Source organism: Sturnira hondurensis, unplaced genomic scaffold (genome assembly GCF_014824575.4).
Source record: "Sturnira hondurensis isolate 20B ecotype Veracruz unplaced genomic scaffold, ASM1482457v3 Scaffold0004322, whole genome shotgun sequence".
Lineage (NCBI taxonomy): Eukaryota > Metazoa > Chordata > Mammalia > Chiroptera > Phyllostomidae > Sturnira > Sturnira hondurensis.
The window spans coordinates 138,452-165,120 of NW_028076953.1; the positions used below are offsets into that span (position 1 = coordinate 138,452).

The 26,669-nt window shown below is 39.0% G+C and overlaps 1 protein-coding gene across 2 annotated transcripts; it reads right to left on the reverse strand.

The window, feature by feature from the left end:
- Positions 1-5,802: 5,802 nt before the first annotated feature.
- On the reverse strand, positions 5,803-26,457 carry LOC118986508 (guanylate-binding protein 6-like). Of its 2 annotated transcripts, none has more exons than XM_037045451.1 (11): positions 26,185-26,457; positions 21,041-21,244; positions 20,107-20,234; positions 16,829-16,938; positions 16,432-16,628; positions 13,105-13,350; positions 11,209-11,489; positions 10,688-10,900; positions 9,790-9,892; positions 9,295-9,491; positions 5,803-6,058 (listed from the first exon to the last, which is right to left on the reverse strand). In XM_037045451.1, the coding sequence occupies exons 2-11, from the start codon at positions 21,228-21,230 to the stop codon at positions 5,837-5,839; spliced, it is 1,887 nt and encodes a 628-aa protein (XP_036901346.1). In that variant the 5' UTR covers positions 21,231-21,244; positions 26,185-26,457; the 3' UTR covers positions 5,803-5,836. The 2 variants fall into 2 exon arrangements, with proteins under 2 accessions (XP_036901346.1, XP_036901345.1); XM_037045450.1 differs by having other exon boundaries at positions 5,803-6,061; positions 9,298-9,491; positions 26,185-26,453.
- Between the last annotated feature and the right edge of the window lie 212 nt (positions 26,458-26,669).

Sequence of the window (26,669 nt, forward strand, 5' to 3'; positions counted from 1 at the left end):
CGCAACCAGCTATAAGCACCTCACATAGAGCCGCTCTGGCTCACTGACTGCTCTTAAATTGGGAGCTTAGAGTGAGTGTCTCCTGGAATTTAGCTTCCACTTTTTGCCTTTTCGTGGTTTCCAGGCTCTATTTGGGGATGGTTTAAAGTGTTTGTCAGTTCGCTTTTGTTAAAAGGCCTTGCTTGATCGTTTCATCTGTGTCTCTGAGTCCTCAATTTGGCGCATCAACCTGATTTTTTCAGAAACGTGTTGTCCTTTTCGAACAGAAGTAGCTTTCGCCTAAAGATCGCTTTAGGAACTAGGTTTATTTCTACTGAAATTAGTCAGCTTGAACTAGTATTAGACTGTGCTCTCTCATTGAGCAGAGTGTCACTCGGCCTGTAACTGGACTCTCCAAGGTTGGATTATTTTCCAAAACCTGGTTTTTTGCCTTTGGCTGGGTCCTCTGTGATCAGACTATTGTGGAATGGGACTGGCTGGTGGGACACATATGTTGCTCAAGCTGTTGTAAACAGTCTTGGGCTTTTGCTCTAGAGAAGAGCCTTTGAAAAGTGGAACCTTAGCCATCTAAATATTTTAAGACCAACCCTCCTCCACCAGGGACTTTGGCTGAGTATGTGGTTGAAAGCTCTGGGCAGTTTTAATGAACATGTTTAACTAAAAGAACAGATCTGACTAAAAGTAATTCAGGAAATCAGTGGCCACTCTGGGGACTTTCGAGATTCCCAAATCCAATTTCCTTAAAACTGAATTGGACAAAAATAGTGCTAAAACTGGTAAAAGTGAGTGGGAGACCTGTTTCAGAGGATATTTTGAGATTTCCAAATGAGACCAATGGTCTGAAGTTGCCTCTTTGGGAAACAAAGTCTTAAAGTTAACAGAAGCTACTGAAAATTTTAAAAGGAGAGAAAATGACACCCAAAGCCCAATGTCCTTCCTCTGCAGTGCCTTCTTGCCCTCCCCCCTTTTCAGGATCCATCTTCCAGTCTGCTCAGTCTTCTCTGGAGACTTCCCCTTCAGACTTCTTCTCCAGCTTGCACAGGTGCCTCTTCTTCAACTCCTTTGCCTCCAGCTCCACCTCCAGCAGCATCTTGCCTTCCATTACTGCCTTTCCTCCCTCCCCTTCCCCCTCCAGTGCCATCTCCCCTTAATCCTCTGAATTCATCAGTACTTTTCTATTAAAAATTAAACCCCCTGGGTATCGAACAGACCCCAAGTTTCATATGTCCCTTGGTCTAAAGTTGAGTTACAAGTCATTGTAAAGGAATCCTTTGAGGTAACAGAGGATCCTCTCAAGTTTGCTGAGAATTTTCATGTTATTATTCAGGTCTATCTGCCTGGGGTTCTTATTTATATCAGCTATTTCACGTGTTAGTTGGTAAAGGCCAATGTTGGCACTGGATGAAAATTGCCAGATGAGAGCATCCCAAAAGGGACATAGAAAGGCAAACTTCCAATTTTCAGGAAGAAGCTAGAAAACTTTCTTGAAAGCTATTCCTTGCACTAAGGTTACCTGTGATAAAACCAAGGGGTGAGGGTGGGGATTTGTCAACACCTCTGGGAAATAAAGCACATTGTCATCCCTCAACAGCCTGTTGTCCCTCACCCTCACGCACTGCTACCATCTATCCCAACTGGAAGTAAATCCTGTACCATAACTGACTTATGGAGAGCATTCTTTAGTATTCCAGTGGATGAAGCTGGCCGATACCTGTTTTCCTTCACTTGGGAAGGGAAACAATTTACCAGGACAGGCATACCTGAAAGTTGTTCTTAAAACCCTTCTTATTCCTCACAAATATTGAAGACTTATTTGGATGACACAATTTTTATTAAAGGTTGTACCTTATACAATATGTAGATGATTTAGTTGTTTGATCTTCTCAGGTCTCCTCACAGGAAGACAGCAACCATCTGTTAGAACTTTTGGCCTAAAAGGAATCTAAGGTCTCTAAAGAAAAACTACTTTATCCAAAATCCAAAATCAGGTTTGAGGTTTGGTATCTGATATCGGAACAAGGACTACACTTGGATCCAGACTTGGATAGGCTTCATAGTGTCCTAAGTTTCCAAGATCCAAAACTAAGCACCAACTATGAGATTTCCTTGGGCTAGTAGGCTATTGCCAAAATTAGATCCCAAATCTCTCTCTTATGGCAGAACCTCTGTATGCCTTACTAAAGAATGATAGTCCTGACCCAGTTTGGGGGGAAGAATAAGATAGCATAACCTTGAAAACGTTAAAGGTGAGTTTAATAATGCCCACCTGCTTTGGGGTATCTTAACTATCAGATTCCCTTTTTCCTTTTCATACATGAAAAGGAAGAAAATGGCCTTGGGGTCCTTTGTAGACTGCTAGCATAGTATAGTGGCTCCACAGTACCCCCCTGCCTTAGAGCCATTGCTGCTACTGCCCTCTTGGTTAAGGACACAGACGACGTCATTATGGGATCTACCCCAGCTATCTTTGTACCTCATGCAGTAGAGCTGTCCTGAATTTTCATCACACTCGGCATCTTTCAGTTGGTCACTTTACTTCCCATGAAATCCTTTTGTAAACTGCTTCCTATATAATTCAGATTGTATTAACCTTTAAAAAAGGATTTTATTTTTAGAGAAAGGGAAAGGGAAGGAGAAAGAAAGGAGAGAAACATCAATGTGTGGTTGCCTTTTGCGTGCCCCCTGCTAAGGACCTGGCCTGCAACCCAGATATATGCCCTGGACTGGGAATCGAACCATCAACGCTTTGATTCGCAGGCTGGTACTCAATCCACTGAGCCCCACCAGCCAGGGCCATTGTAATAACCTTAATCCAGCTCCTTTTCTCCCTTCTGAAACTGATAAAAAAAACCTCATGACTGCTTCGCACTGACAAATCACTTCCCGACTCTGTGACAATGTAGAGGAGACTAGATAAAGCTGATTTCTCATGGTTTTCAGATGGTTTATATTTTAAAAACAAAAATGGTAGATACTCTGCAGATTATGCAATTGTAATTCCTTTTGAAATTTTCAGGACAGTGTCTTTGCCTTTGACTACTTCAGCACAGCAGGCTGCATTATATGCCCTCACTTGAACTTGCATTATAGCAAGGAGTAAAACTGTCAGCACCTATACTGACAGCAGATATGCCTCTGGAGTAGGAATGTGACTTTGGAATGTTATGGAAGTGATGTAGTTTTCTTACCTCTAATGAAGATAAAATTAAAGACGATCTGTATGCTCAGGAATTTTCGGATGCTATAGCTTTACCTGATGCTTTAACTATTATTAAGATTTCAGGACATTCTAAACTTGACTCTGTGGAAGCTAAGGAAAATCCCCTGGCTGACATTTCTGCTAGAATTGCTGAATGTAAAGGCATCACCAGCAGTCCAACCTCTGTTATGATCCAAAGAGATATCCCCCCAGGTAATACGTCAGAAAAACTGCGGGAGAAGCCCAACAATTGGCTTCAGGGAAGAAGAAAGAAAGGCTAGGTTGGGAATCCAGCAATTGCTGGTTTAATAAGAAGAGAAAGTTCTGGTTTGCACCAAAGAACAAACCAGTCCTACCAGAAACTCTAAAACTTCCAGTCCTGACTACTGTACATGCACGTGCCCAGCAGAACAACTTCCCCTACTCTTTTGCCCAATAATCCAGGAAGACTGGAAAGCTGGCTTTTTATCCCTACAAGGGAAAGGAAGGAGTGTTAATCCCCTTGGCATGGCAACGCTGCAATCCCCTAGGGAATGTGTGAAGCTGTAACTTTCTAGTAGTTTAAGCTTCTTTTTCTTTGCACCCTTCTTTCATTAATATCTAGATACTTATTCTAACAGCTGCACCTGGGCCAAGATGGCATTTGGTACCTGCATCTCGTGTGCCCCTACTTTACTACAGAGATTGTGATGTCTTTCCTCTATCTGGTATCCGAACTTGCATCCTGATTTCAAAATTTCTCAAATTGTTTGGGCATTCCCATTCCCCAGGACACAGGTACCAAGTAAATGGGCAGAGATCCCCCCTGGGAGAACTGGGAATATTATTATCATTATTTTTTGTCCCAGAGTTCCTGGCTCCTTTGTCTTGGGATCCTGTTCCCTTTTCCAGGAGACGGGTTCAGGATCCCGAATTCCGTCAGACCAAGGCTAGGCATTGTGACATTTTATCATGACTTCCTCTCAGCCTCCTGCTAACATCTTAGATTCTATTTGATTGTTTCCACCCCATCTCTTGTGACCTTACAGACGCCCTGTGTATTCACCATCTTCAGAATCCTTTCTGGTCAGGCCCAGCCAGCGGTGACTCCAACCTGTTATGAAATGAATGTGTGTGCTCTGCAAAAATTTGTTTGATGAAACCCTAATCTTCAATGTGCCAAAGTGATTGTATTTACTTGTGAATCTTGGGAGACAATTAGATAATGAAATTGGGTCCCTCATGAGTCTGATTACTTCCCTCATTATAATGAAAAATAATGAGAGCTCCTCCCACCCTTTCCACCATGTGAAAACACAGGAAGGAAGCAGCCCTCTGTAAAGCAGGAGGAGCGCCCTTACCAAACCCCTCCAGCACTGGCACACTGATCTCAAAATAAAAGCCTCCAGAACTAGAATAAATAGATATTTGTTTTCAAGCCATGCACTATATGATAACTTTTAATAGCAGCCTGAGCTAAGATAAACCACGATGCTCATTACTATTGTATGAACTTGGCTTCTGATATGTAAGTGGCAACACCTGGCCTCCATGCGTAAAGATTTGTCACCCCCCGCACTAGCAGGAGCATCCAGTCCTGCAATGGCACATGTCCCTTCTGGCTCTTGCCTGCAGCAGAGAGGCCACCACAGCACTTTTAGTGATGATGGGATCCCCTCCCCAGTGCATATTCTTATGTCTGGTAATTTGCTTCTAATGCCTTGAAAGTGTAATTCAAAGATAGGAAGTAGAGGCCACTCTGGCTGAGATTTCAAAGAAAGACAAGGAAGTGTATATCTCAGTTCTGAAGCAAATATAAGGGATTCAGAACAGGCCTACATGAAAGCAATATTAGGATGCAAACTTTATACTTTCTATAGTTTGATCTTAATCTGAGACCCTTCATCGTACAGGCTGATGTCATTTCTAGAAGTAATGAGCACTTTCATCATCTAGTAGTCATTTTTTACATTCTTTTTTTGTTATTAGTGTTACACTTTACCTTTTGTTATTTATTTAGGAAATGGTAATGCAAGTTTTCTTTACAGTATTCAAAGGAAAGAGTATAAAAGGAAAAGCATGTGACTTGTTCACCCCTGATTCCATCCAGTTCTCCTGCGTAGGAACTGTATCACCAGCTTCTAAGAAGAGCTCCCAGACATAGTGAGTGTGTACATATGTGTGATTGCACCCAGCGATTACACTCATTTCCAGTAAACACATCATACACACCTGTGTATCTCATTTTTGCCCTTCATGATATATTTTCAAGATTGCTGTATAATTATAAAAATAGAGCTGCACTCTAAATTTATTTACTGGATGCATGGTATTCCAGTATACACACATGCCAAATTTATATTACTAATTTCCATAGATGAATACATAAGTAGTTTCCAACCTTGAGTCACTTAAAGTAATGACGCAATGGATTATTTGTAAGCACATTCATATGAGTTGAAATACGTGTATTTCATACAGTAAACATGTCATATCAAAGTGTATGTGCATTTATTCTATCTAATGTGAGCTAAGCATTGATATCCTCTAGTAGGCACTTTTTATGTTTAAAACTGACACGAATCAAATAAAATAGAACACAGACCAAAAAACAAGCCAGAACATGTATCTACATTCAAAATTTAATTGAAAGGAGAACTATTTCTTCTTAAATAGCGAGCCTATGCCTCTCACAACACTGCCAACAAGTGTAGCAGGAGCCAGCAATATTGAACCGAGTTCAGTGCCAATTCTAGCTATGGCTTGTCCAATCCAGGGAGTATCATTTTGAGTAGCATCGATCATATTTTTCAAATGATTTATCTCTGCATTCATCTCTTCAGATTTCTTTCTAAATCCATCTTTAAGCAGTTCTTCTTGAATCTGAAACAAAAAATTTGAGAGAAGTAAACCTTTTTAAATTTTTATTTTTTCAAGTATTAAATTTAGTATTTAAAAATTTGTTCTTAAATATATAAAATATTTTTCTTTCACTGTTAAAATTGTTATCTTTTACACAACCAAGGAAAATTCTACAATAAGGAATATATTATGTCTTGGGCCTAAACATTGAAAAAGAGCATAGTTCACAGCCTTACAAATATTCACACATCAATAGGGTTTTGCAGTGATGCTAAGCCTGGCCAGAGTACAAATGTAATATGTTCCAGACAAATAATACCAGTTGAGAAGTAGCCTTGATGTGCTGACACTAATTCTCAGTCCCACTTGGAATAACATGGTTACCCAAAATGTAAATATAATCAGAACTTGTACTTCATTCTAGAACTCTATTATAATCATGTCCAGCTAGAAATCAGGAATGCTTCCTTTGCCATAGAGTAACTTGGGTAAACTGTCCATGCCTGGGGAAAATGCAGAAAGTTTAAAAGCTGTCATTTCCCTGTGTTTTGAAGTATGGTCATTTCTGATAGCTTATTATTAGCATAGATATCTACCTTAGGGTCTTTGGGTGGTAGTAGGGTTCTTGATAATTGGCAATGATCGTGGTAAAGCAAACCACTTGCTGGTTATAATAAATACATGTATTTGAAATAGATGTTTATGCCCTGGCTGGTGTGGCTCAGTGGATTGAGTGCTGGCCTGAGAACCAAAGGGTCACCAGTTCAATTCCCAATCACCACACATGCCCAGGTTGTGGGTCAGGTCCCCAGTAGGAGGTACACAAGAAGCAACCACCCATTGCTGTTTCTCTCCCTCTCTTTCTCCTTCCCTTCCCCTCTCTCTAAAAATAAATAAATAAAATCTTTGAAACTGTTTAATCAGGCCATGTAAGATCATTTAAAAATACCCCAAGAACTTCAGGTCAATATGGCAATGTAAATAAACACAACTTGCCTCCTTGCAAAACCACATCAAAATCACAACTAAACTATAGGTAGAACAACCAACTATAGAACAACTATCATTAATAATGGTCAGAAATTGAGCTGAATGGAAGTCCTACAACTATGGAATTTTTTTTAAAAACCCATGTCAAGATGGCAGAAGCAATGGAGGTGCGATATGAACTGGCCCCAAACCTACATGTGGCAGGTAAAAATTTGGAGGGATATCTCAGGAGCAAGGAGTCTTAGCCCCACACGAGGCCCCCCAGCACAGGGTTCCAGTGCCAGGAAGATAATTCTCCATAACTTCTGGCTATAAAGCCAGCAGAGAATGAGGATTTGGGAGACAGAAACTACTGGAATTCCAGGCAGTTCTTCTTAAAGGGTCCACACACAGACTTACTCAAACTCACTACCTCTGAACTCCAGCATGAGGACAGAAGATTGAAAGGCATCAGACAAATATGGAGAGAAACTGGAGGACAGCTTTCTCCAAGACAGAAGTCCTAGCAGAGGTCATTGTTTCTTTTTGAGCCCCCCACCAATACAGGCACAAAGCCAGCAGGCAGGCATCATATCTGATACTCCATCAACAGGGTTCACACTGTTTGCCATACCCTAGTGATTCCATGAGGTTCTACCCCATCAAGCTTTCAGGCCCACTCAAGATGTTTCCAGTGTTTTTTCCATATGAATGTCTTGCCTTGGCCTATGCTTCATATTTTTCTAAATTCTCTCAAACAAGCAACATCTGGCTTCAGCAAGCCACCTACTGCTCACTAAGTTGTCCCAGGCCTGGCACTAGTAGAAGCCAGCCTTGATTTGTAGCTCAGTCTCTCTGGGGGACCTTCAAGTCAGCATCAATGGCAGGCTATTTGCAGATCACTTTATAGCTTATGCTGTGTGACCACAGACAGAACACAGGCACTGGCTGACTTTGGACATGCCAACAGCAATCAATGCCCAACTACAAGAGGACAGTATACACAGCCTACAATGTGGGTGCACCTTGAGTTCCCAGTTTGAGTGATAGCAAAGCTGTGTGACTGGACCATAAAGGACACCTACTACATTAAGCCACAAGCCTGGAAACCAGAGTAGTTCCACCAAATACATAGAAACAAACACAGGAAGAGTACCAAAATGAGTAACAAAGAAACATGGCCCAGTGAAAGAACAAAATAAAACTCCAGAAAAAGAACTAAACAAAACAGAGATAAGCAATCTGCTTGAGGCAGAATTCAATAACACTGGTTATAAGGATGATTGAGTAATTTAGTGAGGACCTCAACAGGATAAAAAAGATCCAGTCAGAAACTAAGTATACACTAATTGAAATAAAGAACAATTTACAAGGAATCAACAGTAGATTGGATGCAGCCAAGAATCAAATCAGCAATTTGGAACATAAGGAAACACAAAACAAGTGATCAGGAAGGCAAAAAGAATCCATAAGAATTAGGACAGTGTAAGGAGCCTCTGGGACAACTTCAAGCATGCCAACATTCACATCATAGGGGTGCCAGAAGGAGAAGAGAAAGAGTAAGAAACTAGAAATCTATTTTAAAAAGTAATTTTTAAAAACTTCCCCAATTTAGTGAAGAAAATAGATACGCAAGTCCAAGAAGCAAAGAGAGTCCCAAACAAGATGGATACAAAAAGACCCACTCCAAGGCACATCATAATTGAAATGCCAGAGTTTAAAGATAAAGAGAGAATCTTAAAACCAGCAACAGAAAAGCAGATAATTATCTACAGGGTATTCCCATAAAACTGTCAGCTGATTTCTCAAAAAAACCTTTACAGGCTAGAAAGGATTGGCAAGAAATATTCAAAAACATAAAAAATAAGCACTTATAACCAAGATTACTCTACCCAACAAAGCTACCATTTAGAATTGAAGGGTAGATAAAGACATTCCCAAACAAGAAAAAAGATAAAGGAGTTTATCACTACCGAACCACTATCACATGAAATGTTGAAGGGAAGAAGAAGAAGAATGAAAATGAAAATACCACAAAACAACACCTAAAACCCTATTTATATTCTCCAATGACTCAGCAAGCCACCTCCTTGTCCTGACACACCAGGGTGTATGAACACAATAGAGACAAAGACATTTTAACAATGACAGAGACCAGGGGAAAGATTCAAGGTTTTAATAAACCATAAGCAGAAAATGTGCTTCCTTCCATGGTCTTGCTGTAATCTTCTCCATCCCACCTGAGTACAATGACCATCGAGCATTACTGAGGCCAAGGCAGGACTTACTTTCAGTTTATGCTCCAACATCATATTCTGCTCTCTTATCATGTTCTCTCTGTCTCGCTCCAGCTTCTCCTTCAGTTGGGCTATGTTCTCCTCCATACTCTTCTTCTGGGCCTCCATCTGTTGCTGCTGCTCCTGCAGTTTCTGTTTCATCAGCTCCTGCTCCTTCTCAGCAGCCTCCTTCCTGGCCCGCTCCTCTGCCCAGGGAGGTTTGAGAGAGGCAAGAAAATTAGGTGAGGTCTGATCTCTACCCTCCTGAGCTCAGAGACCAAACCAAACCAGAGGAGAGGTGGGAAATCTCTAAACCAGTCCCCCTGACTACACCATCAACAGCACAGCTCAGAATGTCATGGGAAAGGCCTGACTGGCTGATGTTCCCTGAATGTTATCAGATTTTGGAGAATCTGTTCCACAGAGGAAAAGAGCTCCTTGTTTTGGGAAAGTGTTGTTTTCACACCTGTCGAGGACACTGCAGGAACCTGCCTTGCCCCATACCTGCCATGGCCTTCTCCCCATCTGTGAGTGCTTTGTCTGCCTGCAGAATGGATTTCTCTATGGCCATTTGTGACTGCAGGAATTTCTGGAGGACCTCGTTCGCCTAGGAAACAAGAAGGACCAAAGAACTTCGATTTCCACTGCGAAAAATAATGCAACAGGTTCTCCATACCCCCTGCCTCCTCTCTCCCTCCTGTCTCTCTCCTAGTGCTCCTTCCTTCCCACACTCTAGGTTCCAGCCAGTGGAAACCATGGTCAGTTCTACAGACCCATGGTTTTTTTTCTCTGGTGCTTTTTTATTTATATTTGTTTCACCAGGGTGAAATATCCCTAGTTAACACTGCTCCTCTCCTCTGCCACTTGCTGCTTGTAACTTTAGGCAAGTCATTTTAACCTGTCTCTGCCTCTCAGTTCAGATGTATAAAATGTTCACAAAATGTGTAGATGTTTCTTCATTCTATCTGAAGAATTACATTTAAAAGATACTACTATAAGTATCATTATTGCTTTTTAGTATTATTACACTATGTAATTAATTATCTATTGGCTCCCTTTCTTACTTTATCTATGGGCTTCCTTTCTTACTTTTATCAGCTTTAAAGCCAAAGAGTCAGACTTGAAGTTGTAAATCACCAATATTTGGCACATTAAATGTCCAGTTGCTGAATGAAGAGATGAATAATTTCTGTGCTGCCTGTTGCAGAATTCAGAAGTCCACACTCATTTGAGATTTAATATTTCTACTCTACTTAAGAAGAAAGGCAACTAATAGGACTTAAAGACTAAAACAGCTGTAATATCCCCACACTCTCATACTACCCACAACAGGGACTGTGCCCTCAGACTTTCAAGAGACCCTCCTGACTTTGTAGGATCCCCATACTCATATATTCCTCACCTTCACTCCTTTCCTGGGCACTTTGCAGTAGTCCCCTTCAATCTTTTCCTTTGCTTCCAAGTAGAGCTTGTGACCCCCAGGAACAGAGAAAGTTCCTGCTGAAATACTTTCCATGAGGGCCACTGAAAGCTGATCAAGGGTAGCCTGGCAGTACTTAACAGATTCCTCTTCATTCTGCAGCATGAAACCATCCTTCTTATCCTTTATGATTTTCTACAAGGGAAGCATAGAGGGATGTCACCAGAAGAAAGGAACAAAGGAGATAAAATTCCAAAGAATCTGGCAGAAGGAAGTCTAGCTCTGGTCCTCATGAGAAAAGCATTCTATTGGAGAGACATAGAATAAAACAGGAATTCCAAGGTTTGATTTACTCACTAGCCTGAAAATTCCATGTGAGGCAGGAAAAAAACTACTTGATCCATGAGTGAGAGAGGAAAAAATGGAGTCATTAAAAGCACTTACAGGCATCATTCTTCAAAGGGAATGGCCAAAAAAGGTAAACAAGTACTATAACAAAGTACCGCAAGCTTCTTCTGGAACTCCTGCTTTTCATCCTTGAAGGACTTCTCCATGAAGATCGCAATGGCTTCCCTCTCACAGGCCGCGTGCAGGTCCAGCAGCTCCTGGAGTGTGTCTGTGGGGAACCTCACTCGCTGGGCCATCTGCTCGCTGTAGTGGTCGGCTGCCTTCTGCACGGCCGCTGAGTTCTCGATCTGGGCCAGAGTTGTCACCGCATTCTCCAAACAAGGCACTGCTCCACTGTTGATGGCATCCACATAAGTCACCACTAGAGTCTGCAGCCCTAATAAGCCCAGAAATTTATCAAGTTATCACTCAACAAGGTCAAGTTTCTGAGACTACATCTCTAAAAGTCTCTCTCTCGTGCACACACACACACACTGTCTCCTTCTACACAGTTACACTATTACAATAGGCAGTTAGTTAGATATTATCAAGAGAGGAGGGAGCAAAGGGAACTAGACATCTGACTAAGCCTGATTAAAAAGGAAAACACAGCTTTACAGTCACCCCACTGAGTGACCAACATTGGAGTAACTGACATCATTTTGCCAAACAAAACAAAAAATCCAAGTAGGCAGGAAAGACAGTTTTTCAGTCCCCCAGGAAAGTCTAACAGAGGAGGCAGAAAAAGGCATACAGGGAATCCCTTTTACTGAGTGCATGCATAGTAGATGCCAAATGACCAAGCAGAAGTATGAGACATGTGCAATAGGAGCCCAAATGGTGAGCATAAAAGCCTAAGGGCGCAGCCTGGGAAATGCCAGAAAAGAGATTTGATAGGAGGAGGGCACAAGCACAAGCCCAGGAAAATTCAAGAAAGAGATTCACATAGTTTGAAAGAAAGCCTGCTCTTTTCCAAACCCAAGAAAATATAGAGAAGCTAACAAAGACTTCAGGCAAGTAACTGCTCTCTGTACTGCCCACCCTCTGTGTCTCTGAGAGTTTACTTTCACTTTCACTTTCATACATCCTACCACTATGGCTTAAAAACTTTTCCTACATGAGGGTCCCTGGAATTCTTTTCCCATGACACCAGAGAAGAACCTATTTCTTCTGGTAACACCATTATCCCACTGCCTCTTAACTCTTATGGCTCCTCATGCCACAAGACTGAAAAAATCCAATGTGTCCCTAGCCAGGAGGTTCACTTGATTGGAGTATTATCCCATGCATCAAATAGTTGCAAGTTCGATTCCCGGGCTGGGTACATACTGGGTTGTGGATTTGATCCCCAGTCATGGCACACATGGGAGACAACTGATTGATGTGTCTCTCTTCTGTCGACGTTCCTCTCTCTCATAAATCAATAAACATATCCTCATCTCAGGATAAAAAAATTTTCAACATCTACCTTCATCTAACATACTAAAGGATATCTGGAAAACATAACATCCCACTAGCAATGTTAGAAGCAAATTGTTTACATAGGTAGATATATGGATCAGAGTAAATGTGATTATATTTATTTCTAATTCTAAAGTTTCCAGTAAATTTTCAGAGATATATGAGATAATATTCATTATTGGACCACTCTAAACTGCCAAAATATCTTTTGTATTCTCCTTGCAAATCATGCTCATTATAAAGAAATTCCTTTGAGGAAACACTATATTCTATTTAATACCCAGTTAGTGGTTTATTACCACAAGAGGATTTTTTCACAAAAAATCCTCTAGTGATATGTATGTTGTAGATGTTACTTATAATGTCTGTCATTTTGAAGAAGAATTAATAAACCCCCCAAAGGGTGATAAATATACGCTTGTTTTCATGGAGTAAAAATATCTGTAAATCCATAAATTTGACATAGAGTCAAACAGAAATCCTGAAGAACACATCATATGATATATATTCAACAAATATTAGACTTCACAGAGTGTGAAAAGGAGACTCACGTTTCCCGGTGACCAGGATTCCCTCTCTTAGGGTTTTGGTTCTTGACTGGATGAGGATATAGGAACAGAAATTGTTTGTTTGTCTCTGAAACTGAGGATCCAGTTGGTGTTTTGCAACATTTTCAATATTGGCTAAGAGCTGTTTGTCACAGGTAGGCCGGTCAAAGACAAAACACTTCCTTTTTGGAAAGAAATGCAGGATGCACTCTCTGGGAAGATTGGATATTTGAGCTTTAGCATTCCTGCCTGAAGACAAAACAAAAAAACAGAAATTATGGTAGAAACAGTCTGAGTGATGACAAGGGACCTAAAGATTATCATGACAGATTTTTGTATCTTTGCCATAGTCTATGTGTATAGCTTCAGTTTACATCTCCTTCAGCACATAGATATCCAATGCTTCTTTAACATCAAGTTTACCAACGATACAGCTCTGGGGAGAAATTCTAGAATATATCAAACATGGTAAAAATATCTATTGCTGCTATCAGACCTAAAATGTTAGAACACTGTGTTGTCTATGTTGATTAATAGATGAATGACTGATGAAAAATAAGTTGAATGTAAATCTGCTCAATTCCATGTGGAAACAGAGCTGTGGGACCAAAATGAAGAGCCACAAGCAAGACAATGAAAAAATAGTAGGAATAACAGCCAGATTATTTAAGGAAAACTGTTTAGATGCCAACAAATAATGTATACACCATTAGTTTTTTTTTAAACCCAAACCTCTGAGGAGTAAATATAACTAAAATGTCATTTGAAGATGTCACCACTAATCTCTCAAGTCTTAAAGGTAGAGAACTGCACTGGTTTGACAGTGCTGCTCTTCTGACTAGCCAATTCCTCACTTTTTGAGAAAGCAAAAGTAGAAACATGAAGAAAAGAATGGATAAATCAGAATTGATATTTCTTTCAAGGTTTCATCATGTACATACATACCCCCCCCCAAATTATTTATTATGTTTGAAATCATAGCATGGATAAATATGTGGGAATTTAAAAAAACCTGTAATATAAATAGAAAAAAATCACTGTAATAATGCCCATATTTCCCACAGAAAACTAGAGATTCAATGCCATCTCCATCAAAATACCAATGGTGTTTGTCACAGCACAAGAATAAGTAATCCAAAAATTTATATAGAACCAAAAAGACCCCAAATAGCCACAGAAATCCTGAAAAAGAAGAACAAAGTTGGAGGTATTATGCTACCTGATATCAAAATATACTACATTCCTGTAGTTATCAAAATAGCATGGTGCTGGAATAAAAACAGACACATAGATCAGTATAACAGAATGGAAAGGCCAGAAGCAAACCAATACTAATTTGATCAATTAGCATATGCCAAAGGAGGCAAAATAACACAATGGGGTAAAGAAAATGTATTCAATAAATTGTGTCGGAAAAATTGGACAAACGCATGTAAAAATGAAACTACACCAACTCATTTCATATACAAGAATAAACTTGAAATAGATTAAAGACTTAACTGTTAAGACTCAAAACCATAAAACCCCTATAAGAAACCGTAGGCAGTAAAATCTCAGGCATTTCTTTTAGCAACATTTTTTCTGATGTATCTCTGCCAGCAATGGAAATAAGAACATAATGAGGCTACATCAAACTAAATTTTTTTTGCACAGCAAAGAAAACCATCAACAAAATAAAAACACACCTATTGAATGAATGAACATATTGGTCAAAATACAACCAATGAGGGATTAATATCCCAAATATATAAAAAAAAAACCCACACAACCCAGCATAAAAACAAACAAAAACAATTAGAAAGTGAGCAGAGAACCAGAATAGATGGTTCTCCAAAGGGAACATACAGACAGCCAAAAGACATATAAAAACATGCTCAACATCACTAATCACCAGGGAAATGAAAATTAAAGCCACAATAAGATATCACTCCACACCTGTCCAGATGGCCCTCATCAACAAAACAACAAATATTTTGTTTGTTGAGGATGTGGAGAAAAGGGAACCATAGCACACTGTTGATGGCAATACAGATTTGTGCAGCCACTACAGAAAACAGCAAGGAGGTTCCTCCAAAAATTAAAAATAGAACTACCTTATGGCACTGCAACTTCACTTCTGGGTATATATCCAAACAAATCTAACACAGTAATTCGAAAGAATATATATATGTACTGCTATGTTCATTGTAGCATTATTTATAATAGCCAAGGCATGGTAATGCCCCAAAATAGACAAGTAGATAAAGACAAGATGGTACATATGAACAATGGAATATTACATAACCATAAGAAAGAGTGAACTCTTACCATTTGTGACAGTGTGGACAACCTAGAGAATATTATGCTCAGAGAAATACATTAAAGAAAGACAAATCTCATATGGTTTAACTTCTATGTGGAATTCAATGAACAAAATAAATAAACAAAATAGAAACAGATTCATAGATACAGAAAACAGACTGATGGCTGACAGAGGAGGGGAGTTTGGGAGGGCTGGGTGAAAAAGATAAAGAGATTAACAAACACAAATTGGTAGTTACTAAATAGTCATGAGGATGTAAAGTACAGCATAAGGAATATAGTTAATATTGTAATAACTGTGTATGATGACAGGTAGGTACTTGAGAAATTAGGAGGATTACTTTGTAAAGTATGTAATATCTAACCATCATGCTATACACTTAAAAACAGTACAAAATAATGTTGACTGTAAAGTTTATTTGAAAAATTAATTTATTTTTAAAAAAGAAAAATGCTAAGATATAGAAATTAAAATGTATTTTCTGATAATTATAAAAATATGAAAAATGCACAGATTAAAAAGACAAAATAAACTTCTTCAGGTTTATTAGAACATAAAATCATTTTTATAGACAATATATAAAAACATTAGAAAGTTATATGCCTATTTTAGAAGAATAATGTCTAATTATGTGAAAGATTCATTTGATAGACTTTTCCATGAAGTTTTGTATATAACTATCTGATCAGTTGTTTTCCTCAAGGGAAAAACAGGAGCTAAAGTAATAAACATAAGTGTCTGGTCTTTAGGCAGTTTTAGCACAACTGTATTCTAGGTTATAATCAGATGTTAAATAAAAAATTATGTAAAGAACAAATTGACTATGAATAATTTTACTACACTTAGGCTTTACTTTTTTTAAGTGAACTTAAGTTCCAGTCCCTAGGGCCTTTCGACCCATCTCCTAGCCACCATTTCTACAGATTTCATGTAGTCTAAAACACAAGGGCAACTCCAGAGATGACAGACAGTGTGTAGCACCTCCCACCCTGTACTGGACCATCCACTGCCCAGTCATGCTCTGTTACCTGGAACCAGCTTCAAGGCATTCTCCAGGTACTCATCTTCTGTAATAGGGCAACCGTTCAACTTCAGCTCCAGGGTGAAATCCCGTACAGTCCAGATAAAGTCTGGAAAGAAACTCACAAACTCCATGGAATCATCTACTCCATCTGGTGTAGGGGAGGACTTTGCCCTGATGAGTTCTGTCAGCTCGGTCACATAACTAGGACCTGGTTAAGGAAAAGGAACTTCCCATCCACAATTCCCACATTTCTCTAAGAGAAAAAATATATGGTAAAACTCTTTGGCTCTGGTTCCTTCTGGTCCACCAAAGGCAACTCAGTGCAAGGGAAGGAGAAGCTGACTGGATCTCCATTCCCCCAGACCCCAGGACCCATGGTGGAGTGGTCCCTGGAAGGATACTGCAGCTGCTCCAGGGCCTGGTGGTTGATGGTGCCCATGCTGTTGTAGACAAACACGCTGCTCAGAAGCACAGCCAGGGCAAAAATCCACAAGTCATTCTTAGGGTCACCCTAGGAAGGACGTTAGGGCCAGACAGCTAGGAGTTTACATGTGGAAATTCACTCAGACACTAATTCTACCAGCCTTTCATTTTTATTCCAGCTAACATACTTACCATGCAAAGAAGTAAGTTTGAAAACAGACATAGATGAAGATATCAGCTTTGACAATTACAACGGCATTTTTTGTGACTGTAATTTTTTTAATAGATAAAAGGATTTTATCATACAGGGCTTCCTTTTTATTCAATGGATGAAATAAAATAGCATAGAAAAACTTAATGCAGTACCTATTGTACAATTAAGTTTAATGAAGGGTGTTAGCACATATTCTTTCCAAATATATTTGTTGGTCATGGGCTATATAAAATATACCATAAGTAACACAACTGGAGAGATTATCAACAAATGTTTATGGGAAACTACTGAATATTTCCACTGCTGTTAAATTTAAAAAGCAGTTTAAAATAAAAATATTATTTCCAGATCACTCTTTCAAAGCTGTGATCCACATCAATAACAATAAATGCAACAAAGATAATATCTGTAAGAAATTACATTTTAATACTGTATATAAGCACTAGAACCTGTAGCTACAATATTAAATTAAAATTTACAAGTCCTTCAGGAAGAACTAAGATCTGAAAATTGGAAACTTGTATATAAACTGAAGCCTTCCTCAGCATCTTGGCTGAAAATTAAAGATGTGGTAGAATGTGAACCTGAAGAAATGAAGGTTAACCGCAGGTAGAAAGACCCTGAGAAGCAAAAGTAGATATGACAGAATACAGGGTTTGTTTTTTTTAATAGAGTTACTTGATTTGGCTGGAACACATGGTAGGCGAGAAGTTAAGGGCGCACAGTGAGTCTACTGCAACCACATGAAGGATTTTAAAGGTTGTGCTTATTTGTTTGTATAACATACAGCAGTGTCTATATAATGACATACTACAGAGTTTTTTCTTTTATAAATAGTGTCTAAATTGGTTCATTAGCAAAGTTAAAAATGTCTAGAAGATGTAATAAGAAATTTTTAGAAGGAAACATCAATTGGTTAGTTTATCTTCCCAAACTTCAATTTAAAAACATAATCAACAAAAGAAGAAAGCAAAAAAATATAACCAGAGATGTTGAAATTAAGAACAATCTAACAATAGCCAGAGAGGAGGGGGGAGGGGACTGTGGGGAGAAGGGTTTTCAGGAACTACTATAAAGGATACATAGACAAAACCAAGAAGGAAGGTGGAAGAAAGGGAAGGAGGGACATTTGGAGGGGGTGGGGGGAGTGGGGGGGAGAAAATGCAGACAACTAATTGAACAAGAATAAAGTAATTTATGAAAAAACAAAAAAAGAAAACACTGATCTGAGGATGCTCAAGGAACTTAGTGAGGACCTGAACAGCATGAAAAAGATCTAGTCAGAAATGAAGTTTACAGTAATTAAAAAAGACTAATTTACAGAGAAGTAATAGTAGAGTGCAAGGAGCTGAAAATCAAATCAATGATCTGGAATATTAGGAAGCAAAAAGAAGCAAGCAGAACAACAAGAAGAGAAAAGAATGAAAAAAAATGACGATATTATAAGCAGCTTCTGGGACAACTTCAAGAATTCCAATATTCACATCATAGAAGCGCCAGAAGGAAAAGAGAAAGAACAAGAAATTGAAAATATTTGCAAAAATGTGAAAGAAAACTCTTAGTTTGGTGAAGGAAATAGACATGCAATTCTAGGAAGCACAGAGAGTCCCAAACAAGATGGATGCAAAGAGGCCCATAGCAAGACACATCATAATTAAAATGCCAAAGTTTAAAAATAAAGAGAGAATCACTGGGCAAGAGAAAAGCAGTGAGTTACCTGTAAGGGAGTTCCCATAAAACTGCCAGCTGATTTCTCAAAAGAAACTTTGCTGGCAAGAAGAGATTGGCAAAAAAAACATTCAAAGTGATGAATAGCAGGCCCTACAGCTAAGATTGCTCCACCCAACAAAGCTACCATTTAGAATCGAAGGGCAGATAAAGAGTTTCCCAGACAAGAAAAAAACTAAAAGAGTTCATCATCACCAAACCACTATTATATTGTTAAAGGGACTTATGTAAGTAAAAGAAAATCAAAACTATGAATAATAAAATGGCAATAAATACATACCCATGAACAACTGAATCTAAGAAACAAAGCAAATAAGAAGAGAAACAGAATCATGGATATTGTCAGGGTTTTAGATGAGAGGAGGTGTAGGGGATGGGTGAAGAGGTGAGAGGATTAAGAAATACAAATAGGTAGTTACAGAATTGTCATGGGGATGTAAAGTCCAGTATAGGAAAGAGAGTAGCCAGAGAACTTATACACATGACCCATGGACATGAACAATGGTGGAGGAATGGCCTGAGGAAGTACAAATGCTAGGTGGAGAGGGGCAAATGGGGAGAAATCGGGACAACTGTAATAATGAAATCGATAAAATATAATTAAATAATAAAAATAAATAAAAAGACATTTTAAAATTATAATAATTACATTGTAATTAATTATAATTATTATAATTACACTTATGACAAACAATAGTTTATTTAGGCAGCAAGAACACTGTTGGATATCTAAAAACAAACACAAAGTTTCTAACTTTTCTTTGGGTAGAAATAGAGAGTTGTAGAAATTTAGGTACTATTTTCAAATAAGTCTCAAATGAAAGCAGAAAAGGAGAAATAATTCACTTTACCAATTAGTGTAAAACTACAATATCAAAACCCTTCTTAAAATGGTGTTGTAGAACAAATGCATGCTTTCATAGAAGCAGTGCCTTCAGGGGTGTCTCAAAGTCTTCCAGAATGCTCTGTGAGTACTTGACGGACTTCACCATAGGACTGCAGACTCTTTGAGGGAAGGACTTTTACTTTGGTCACTAGTATCTACAAGTACTAATCTAGAGATCTGAGAATATGGTGCTCAGTGATTATTCACTACATTGAATCAAGTTATTAACTAAGTGCCAAGAAATAAAAGAAAATTTTACTCAGTGTACCATGACACCTTACCTAGAAGTAAGATTCAAACAAACAAAAATTTGCCTGACATGCAGTTGGATTTTTGAGGATCCACATATGGATGAAGCAGTTAAATTAAAGAGTTCATTAGGAGAATATCCAGATTAAAAACAATTTATCTGCAACTCTCTGCCTTACCTTTTCCACATCACCCAGGCCCTCGGTGTCCAGAAGGACCAGAGTGTGGTTAGGCTTGGAGGGATGGGGCATACACCACATCCAGATGCCCTTGGTTTCAGACTGCACCGTAGAGCCCAGAGGGAAACCTAAATGGAAGGAGAGACCCAACCCACAGTGACAACAGATAATCTAAGCAGCCAAGGGATTGCAAAGTCAAACTTGTTGGCATGTAAGAACTTGAGAATATAGGATGGTGCTTTCTCTGTTTTGTAAGAATGGCCTACTGTGTGTGTCATCTACATCAATGAGAAAATGAATGTTAACTGTGAGAATGATACCCAGCAAGTGCTCAAGATGGAGGCAAGAGGCATCCGTGAACCAGCCATAATGGAGGTTTCTGATAACCAAAATAAAAGCACTTTAAAAAAAGGGCCAAGTCAAAACCAGATAGCACTGGACAAAAGAGGCAGCTAAAGAAAAAAACAACAAAAGGAAATAAAGAAATTGAGATAATATTTTGTCCAGTCAAAGTGATTTTAAAAAATGGTGGCTGGTTGGTGGAAGATAGTGGCCACAGTGGAATGTGCACTCACATAAAATTTTAACATCATGATAGGTACTTGAACATCTTTATATGTTGATGGAAATATTCCATAGAGAAAGCAAAACACGCCATGAAAGAGAAGAGACACAACTGAGAGATTACAGTGCTGGCCCAGGTAGAATAAGGTAGGAATCTGCACATTAGTAGGAGAGATTTTCCTTAACTGAATAAAACAAAGAATAAGGTAACAAAATACAATAAATCTATAATTTCGTGGTGAGAATTAGAATTAGAAGATTGGTTTATTGAGAAGTTTAGTCCTCTCTTTGTGTAATCAGAAAAGAAAACTAATGAACTGTGATACTGAGTAAAAAAAAAGGATGTCCCCTGCCTGAGGACAGCACTCACCATGGTCCTGTCCTGCAAGACAGTTCATCAAGTAGGATTTGCCTGTGCGATACAGTCCCACAATGGCCACGACCACTACTGGCTGAGAAATCTGGTCAAGAATCTGCAGAGCTTCCTGATTCACTGATAGCTGCTCATTGATGTTTTCCACCAGACAAATGGGGGCTCTCATGTTGGATCCAGATGCCATGGCAACCTGCCAACCTGGAAGAACATCCCACTTGAAAAAAGATGATACCATGACTCTCCAGGCAGTGTTATACAAAGCATCCATCGCCTTAGGCCATGTGCGTTTTCTGCTTTGTTTCTGTCACAGTAGGCATCAGCTAAGCCCCACAATGAAAAATTCATCTATTTTTGGTTCTGCCCTTACAGTGACTCTCTGCAAGGGCCAAGCTGCTCCCAGTGCCATGAGCATCTCAGATTGAATGTTATTGTTGGCATTGGGCAGCCAATTCTTATAATGCACTAGAGAGGGCCTAACCAATGTGAGGGTCAACCTCACTGAGAAGCAAGGCCGTCACCTCATGAGAACATCCTCTCACTAAACCTAAGACTTAACCAGCTGCAAAGGGGGCAACGAGGCTGATGCTGAGAGAGGAGCTGGCATTAGAATGACCCCAGAAACATAAGCCATGAATTTTACCCAGAGATTTCATGCATCTTGTCTGTCTCGTGGTCCTAGTTGTTGGGAACAGCTACTGAGCTAGTGATGAGTATGACTAGTATTAATCAAAACCTGATATTTTAAATTGACAATTCTGTTTGACATATGACTGATCAATGAAACATAGTCCCTGTAGAATCATCTATGATATTCGAGAGACTGAGTAGATTTGGGGTTCCAAAAGGGAAATAGCTTTTGATTTTTCTCTTTTGTGAGAAGTCATCGAAATCCTTTTGTCCACAGAGTACAAAAATCATTTCTTTTGAAACAAAATTGAATCGCTGGGAGATCACTTTTGTTTTTCAAAATAGAAATGTGCATCAAAATAAAGAAGATGTATATTTTAAGGGAATAAAATGTATATATTCATGAGATTCAGTTAGCAATAACAAGAGTATCTCTGAATTCTTTACCTTCTATGTAAGTATTCAAAAATATCCATGTTGTCCTGTATGCAGGTGACTTGATACAATATATAGGAAAACTTAAAGAATCCACAAAAAACTATTAACACTAATGAATTAATTCACTGAGTAGCAGAATACAAAATTAATATTCTGAAATCAATTGCATTTTTATATAACAATAACAAGCAATCAGAAAGTGAAATTAAGAAAACAATTGCATTTACAATTGCATCAAAAGAAGTAAAATACCTAGGAAAAATTTTCACCAAAGAAATAAAAGACCTATACTCTGAAAACTATAAAATATTGAGGACAGAAATTGAAGAGGATACAAATAATTTGAAGGACATACAGTGCTCATAGAATGGAAGAAATAATATTGCTAAAATGACCAGATGACCAAAGCAATCTACAGATTCAATGCAATTCTTATCAAAATACCAGTGGTATTTTTCACCTAACTAGATGAAATACTCCTAAAATTTATATGGAACCACAAAAGACTCTGAATTGCCAAAGCCATCTTGAGAAAGAAACACAAAGTTAGAGGTATCATGTTGTTTGATTTAAACTATACTACAAGGAAGTAGTAATCAAATAGTATGGAACTAACATAAAAACAGATACACAGATTATATAAAAAAAACAGAAATAAGCCCACACTTATATGTTTGACTCATCTATGAAAAAAGAGTCAAAATGTACAATGGAATAAACCTTTTTCAATAAGTGATGTTTAGAAAGTGGACAGATACATACAAAAAATGAAGTTAGAACACTATTATACCATATAAAAGATAAACTCAAAATAAATTAAATTCTTAAATATAAGTCCTGAAACCATAAAACTACTAGAAGAACACATAGGAAATAAACTCTTTGAAATTGATCTTAGCAATATTTGGGGAGAACATTTATCCTAAGGTAAAGACAACAAAAGCGTTGAACAAACAAATGGGACTAGATCAAACTAAAAAGTTTTTACAGGACAAAGGAAACCATCAACAGAACAAAAAAGCAACCTACTAAATGGGAGGAGATATTTGCAAATGATATATCTGGTAAGAGGTTGATATCCAAAATATATGAAGAACTCATACAACTCAATATCAAAAAACAAATAATCCAATTAAAAAATGGTCATAGGGCCTGGGTAAACATTTTTCCAGAGAAGCTATTGATATGGCCAACAGATATATGAAATGATGCTCATCATCACTAGTCATCAGGGAAATGCAAATAAAAACCACAATGAGCTATCACCTCACACCTGTCAGAATGGCTATCATCAAAAAGACGATGAAGACTAAATCTTGGCAAGAATGTGGAGGAAAATGAACCCCTGTGCTCTGTTGGTGTGACTGGAAACAGGTGCAGCCACTATGGAAAACAGTACGGAGATTCCTTACAATATTAAAAGTAGAACCACCATGTGACTCGGCAGTCCTACTTCTAGGTATTTATCTAAAGAAGTCAAAAATGCAAATTCAAAAAGATGTATGCACTAACCACTATGCCACACATCTGTAACTAATACAGAATTATAGTGAATGCAAATTTTAATGGAAAAAGAAAGAAACAAAATGATACATTCACTCCTACATTCATTGCAGCATTAATTACAATAGTCTAGATATGGAAGCAATTTAAATGTTCAACAATATACAAATGGATGAAGAAAATGTGGTACATATATACAGTGGAATATTAGCACACTCCATGGCCATAAAAAATGAAATCTTGTCCTGGCTGGTGTGGCTCAGTAGACTGAGTGCCAGACTGTGAACCAAAGACTCACCAGTTCAATTCCCAGTCAGGGCCCAAGCCTGGGTTGCAGGCCAGGTCCCTGTGGGTGGAGGGGGCGTGTAAGAGGCAACCACACATTGATGTTTTTCTCTCTCTCCCTTTCACCCTCCCTTCTCCTCTCTAAAAACAAATAAATAAAATCTTTTAAAAAATGAAATCTTACCATTTGCAACAGCATGAATGTACCTAGAAGGTATTATGCTAAATGAAGTATGTCAGAGAAGACCATATACCATATGAAATCATTATGGTATTAAATGGAATCTAAAAACCAAAATAAATAAACAAACAAAACAAACTCATAGATGCAGAGACAAACTGCTGATTGTCAGATGGGAGGGGCTGGGGGTTGAACAAATAAGGTGAAGGGGGTTAAAAAGTACAAAGTTCCAATTATAAAAATAGTCATAGGGATGCAAAGTGCAGCATATAGTCAATAATATGAGAATAACTCTGTATAGTGCCAGACAGGTACACCAACTAAAAATGACATAATATGTCAACTATAATTTAAAAATACATTTTAAAAAATATCCATGTGAAAAGACCCAGAGCAAACTCTGCTCTCCAGTGGGTCTGTGAACTCCTGAACACAGCTGCTGTAGGATTTTATTAGGGAGAAGAAAGAACTACTCATTTTCCAGGAAGTGCTGAGAAGATGGTATTTCCCAACTTTCAGAACATACTGTGAAAGAATCTGCCCCAGCGGCAAGCTTGAGCCCGAGCAGTAACTTACAGCCAACACCCAGAGTTAACGTGCTTACTTTCCAGCTTGTAAGTGTGAAACTGGAAGTGGGAATGAGGTAAAAATCTTTAGGCAGCCCATTTCATTCTGGCTCTCTTTTTTTCTCTCCATCCAACAAATAAAGGCAATCGGAGCTCTCTTAGTCAAGTCTACTCTTGATTTAATAATAATAATTAATAATAATAATAATGACAATGATAATGGTAAAAAAATATAGGGGGCAAATCTAATGTAATGTGGAGCCAAGGTTGAGAACCAGTGATAAGTCTATCCTATGCAAATTATAATTAAGAACACTGACCTCATGGATGATGGAACTGCCTCCAATACCCCCCCCCCCAAAGAGTCAGAAGACCCTAATTTCTCATCTCTCCGTGCATCTGTCTTTTCCACTCCACTTGCAGCTGTCCTGGCTGTGTGACATGCTGTAAGGCTGTCACCTCACAGCTACCTCTGTTCCAAATGGAGAAGCTGGGCTTTCCCAGAACTAAAGCCACAACTGAAGCCTGAAGCCCAGACCGTCTGGCTACAGACGCCCTTACCACTCCACTCCTCAGAGACCATGTTGAGTCAGAAGTTGAGGGGTTTAAGCTCAAGACCAAGCTGCAGGCAAAAGAAAGTTGACGAGTCAGCATTCCTGCCCCAGGCCCCTCAGGTCAGTGTGTCCAAGCACAAGTCCCCAGTTGTTTTCCGCCCCTGCTTGCTCCCTTTCCTCCTCCCACTTTCCTGTTGCTAGTGTGTGGAAGTTAAAACAAACTGAGAAATATTGTTATTTTTGCAAAGGAAACAGAAACAACTGAACCTAAAAACAAAAGTAATTGAGGTAATTTGTTTAATAGGGACCACACATTTGGAAACTGCAGGATAAAAAAAGGCTTAGATCTTATAGTTATTTTTAACAGTTGAATAAAATACTTCCGAATGAATTAATTTCATCTAAATACCACTTTATAGAACCTTTGGAGTATGAGAAATGGTTAATACAATAAAGAATGTTTTAGTATTTAATTGTACATTGAAGATCATTTTTTCTCTCTGTTTTTCCACTGTCCTAAAGGGAAAATGTCTGAGGTGGGGAGGAGGGAGATGGGGGAAGGGCGTCCAACCAGTACCTCCCTGAGGAGGAGGCCAGGTTCTGTTCCTCAGCCACAGAAAGGACTTCAGCCCCTCCAAGCAGGTGGTGCAGGATGCACTCCTCCTTCACCCATGTAGGGCTCTTTGTGCAACCCTGGGTGGACACCCAAGAAGGAGCAGCACATCCCAGGGACAAAGTGTGCCCGCTGTCGCCTTTCAGCAGCCTGGGATCCAAACTGACACACTGATCTTCCCAGAGCATATAGCCGCGCAGGTTACACCTCCTCCCCCCCCCACCCCCCCACCTGCCAGCTGCTTTCTGGACTGCGGTGCGGAACCTGCACCCTTGAGGCGGGATGTGGGTTGAAGCACGCCTCATTGTTGTTGTTGTTGTTGTTAGTTAATGAACTTATGCACAGAAGATAAGGTCTAAAAGCAAACTTACGTATCTCCGACACTGCAAACAGGGACAAGGTCTCAGCTGTCCTCGCTCTCCCTTCTCAGCTCTCCTGCTTCTGATTCCTCCCGGTACCCGCTGCTCTCTTTGGGCGATGGAAATCTGAGCCAGATACTGCAGGCAAGCAGTTTTGAGTCAGGTAGGGAAGTACAGAACAGAAATCGAAAGGATAAACCCTTTCCTGTAAAGTTAACTGTTGGGTTTTCATCTCCTCCCTCCTTCCACTGACTGGCATGAAAGGGCCAGGGAGGAAGCAAAGTTTCAGAATCCCAGGCAGGTCCCTCTTCCTGATTTGGTTTGCTCTCCTTAACCCTACAAAGAACACAGATTAGCAGGGAAGAAAGCGAGCCCGTAACAGCAGGCTGACAGAGGTCAAGAGCCTGGCTCTCATGGGTACTTTTTGTAAAGCAGTAAGGGTTTTGTTGTAATTGTTTTAATTTTATGCTTAGACTCCCTTTTTATTTCTAGATTTT

Bases quoted from the DNA above. Each gene is read 5' to 3' on its own strand.
- LOC118986508 (XM_037045451.1), bottom strand. From the start codon at position 21,230: ATGGCATCTGGATCCAACATGAGAGCCCCCATTTGTCTGGTGGAAAAC. The intron at 16,629-16,828 runs GTATCCTTCCAG...ACCAGGTCCTAG, and splicing joins CAGGCCCTGGAGCAGCTGCA to TTATGTGACCGAGCTGACAG. The intron at 13,351-16,431 runs GTAACAGAGCAT...TTTTGTCTTCAG, and splicing joins TGCCTTGAAGCTGGTTCCAG to GCAGGAATGCTAAAGCTCAA.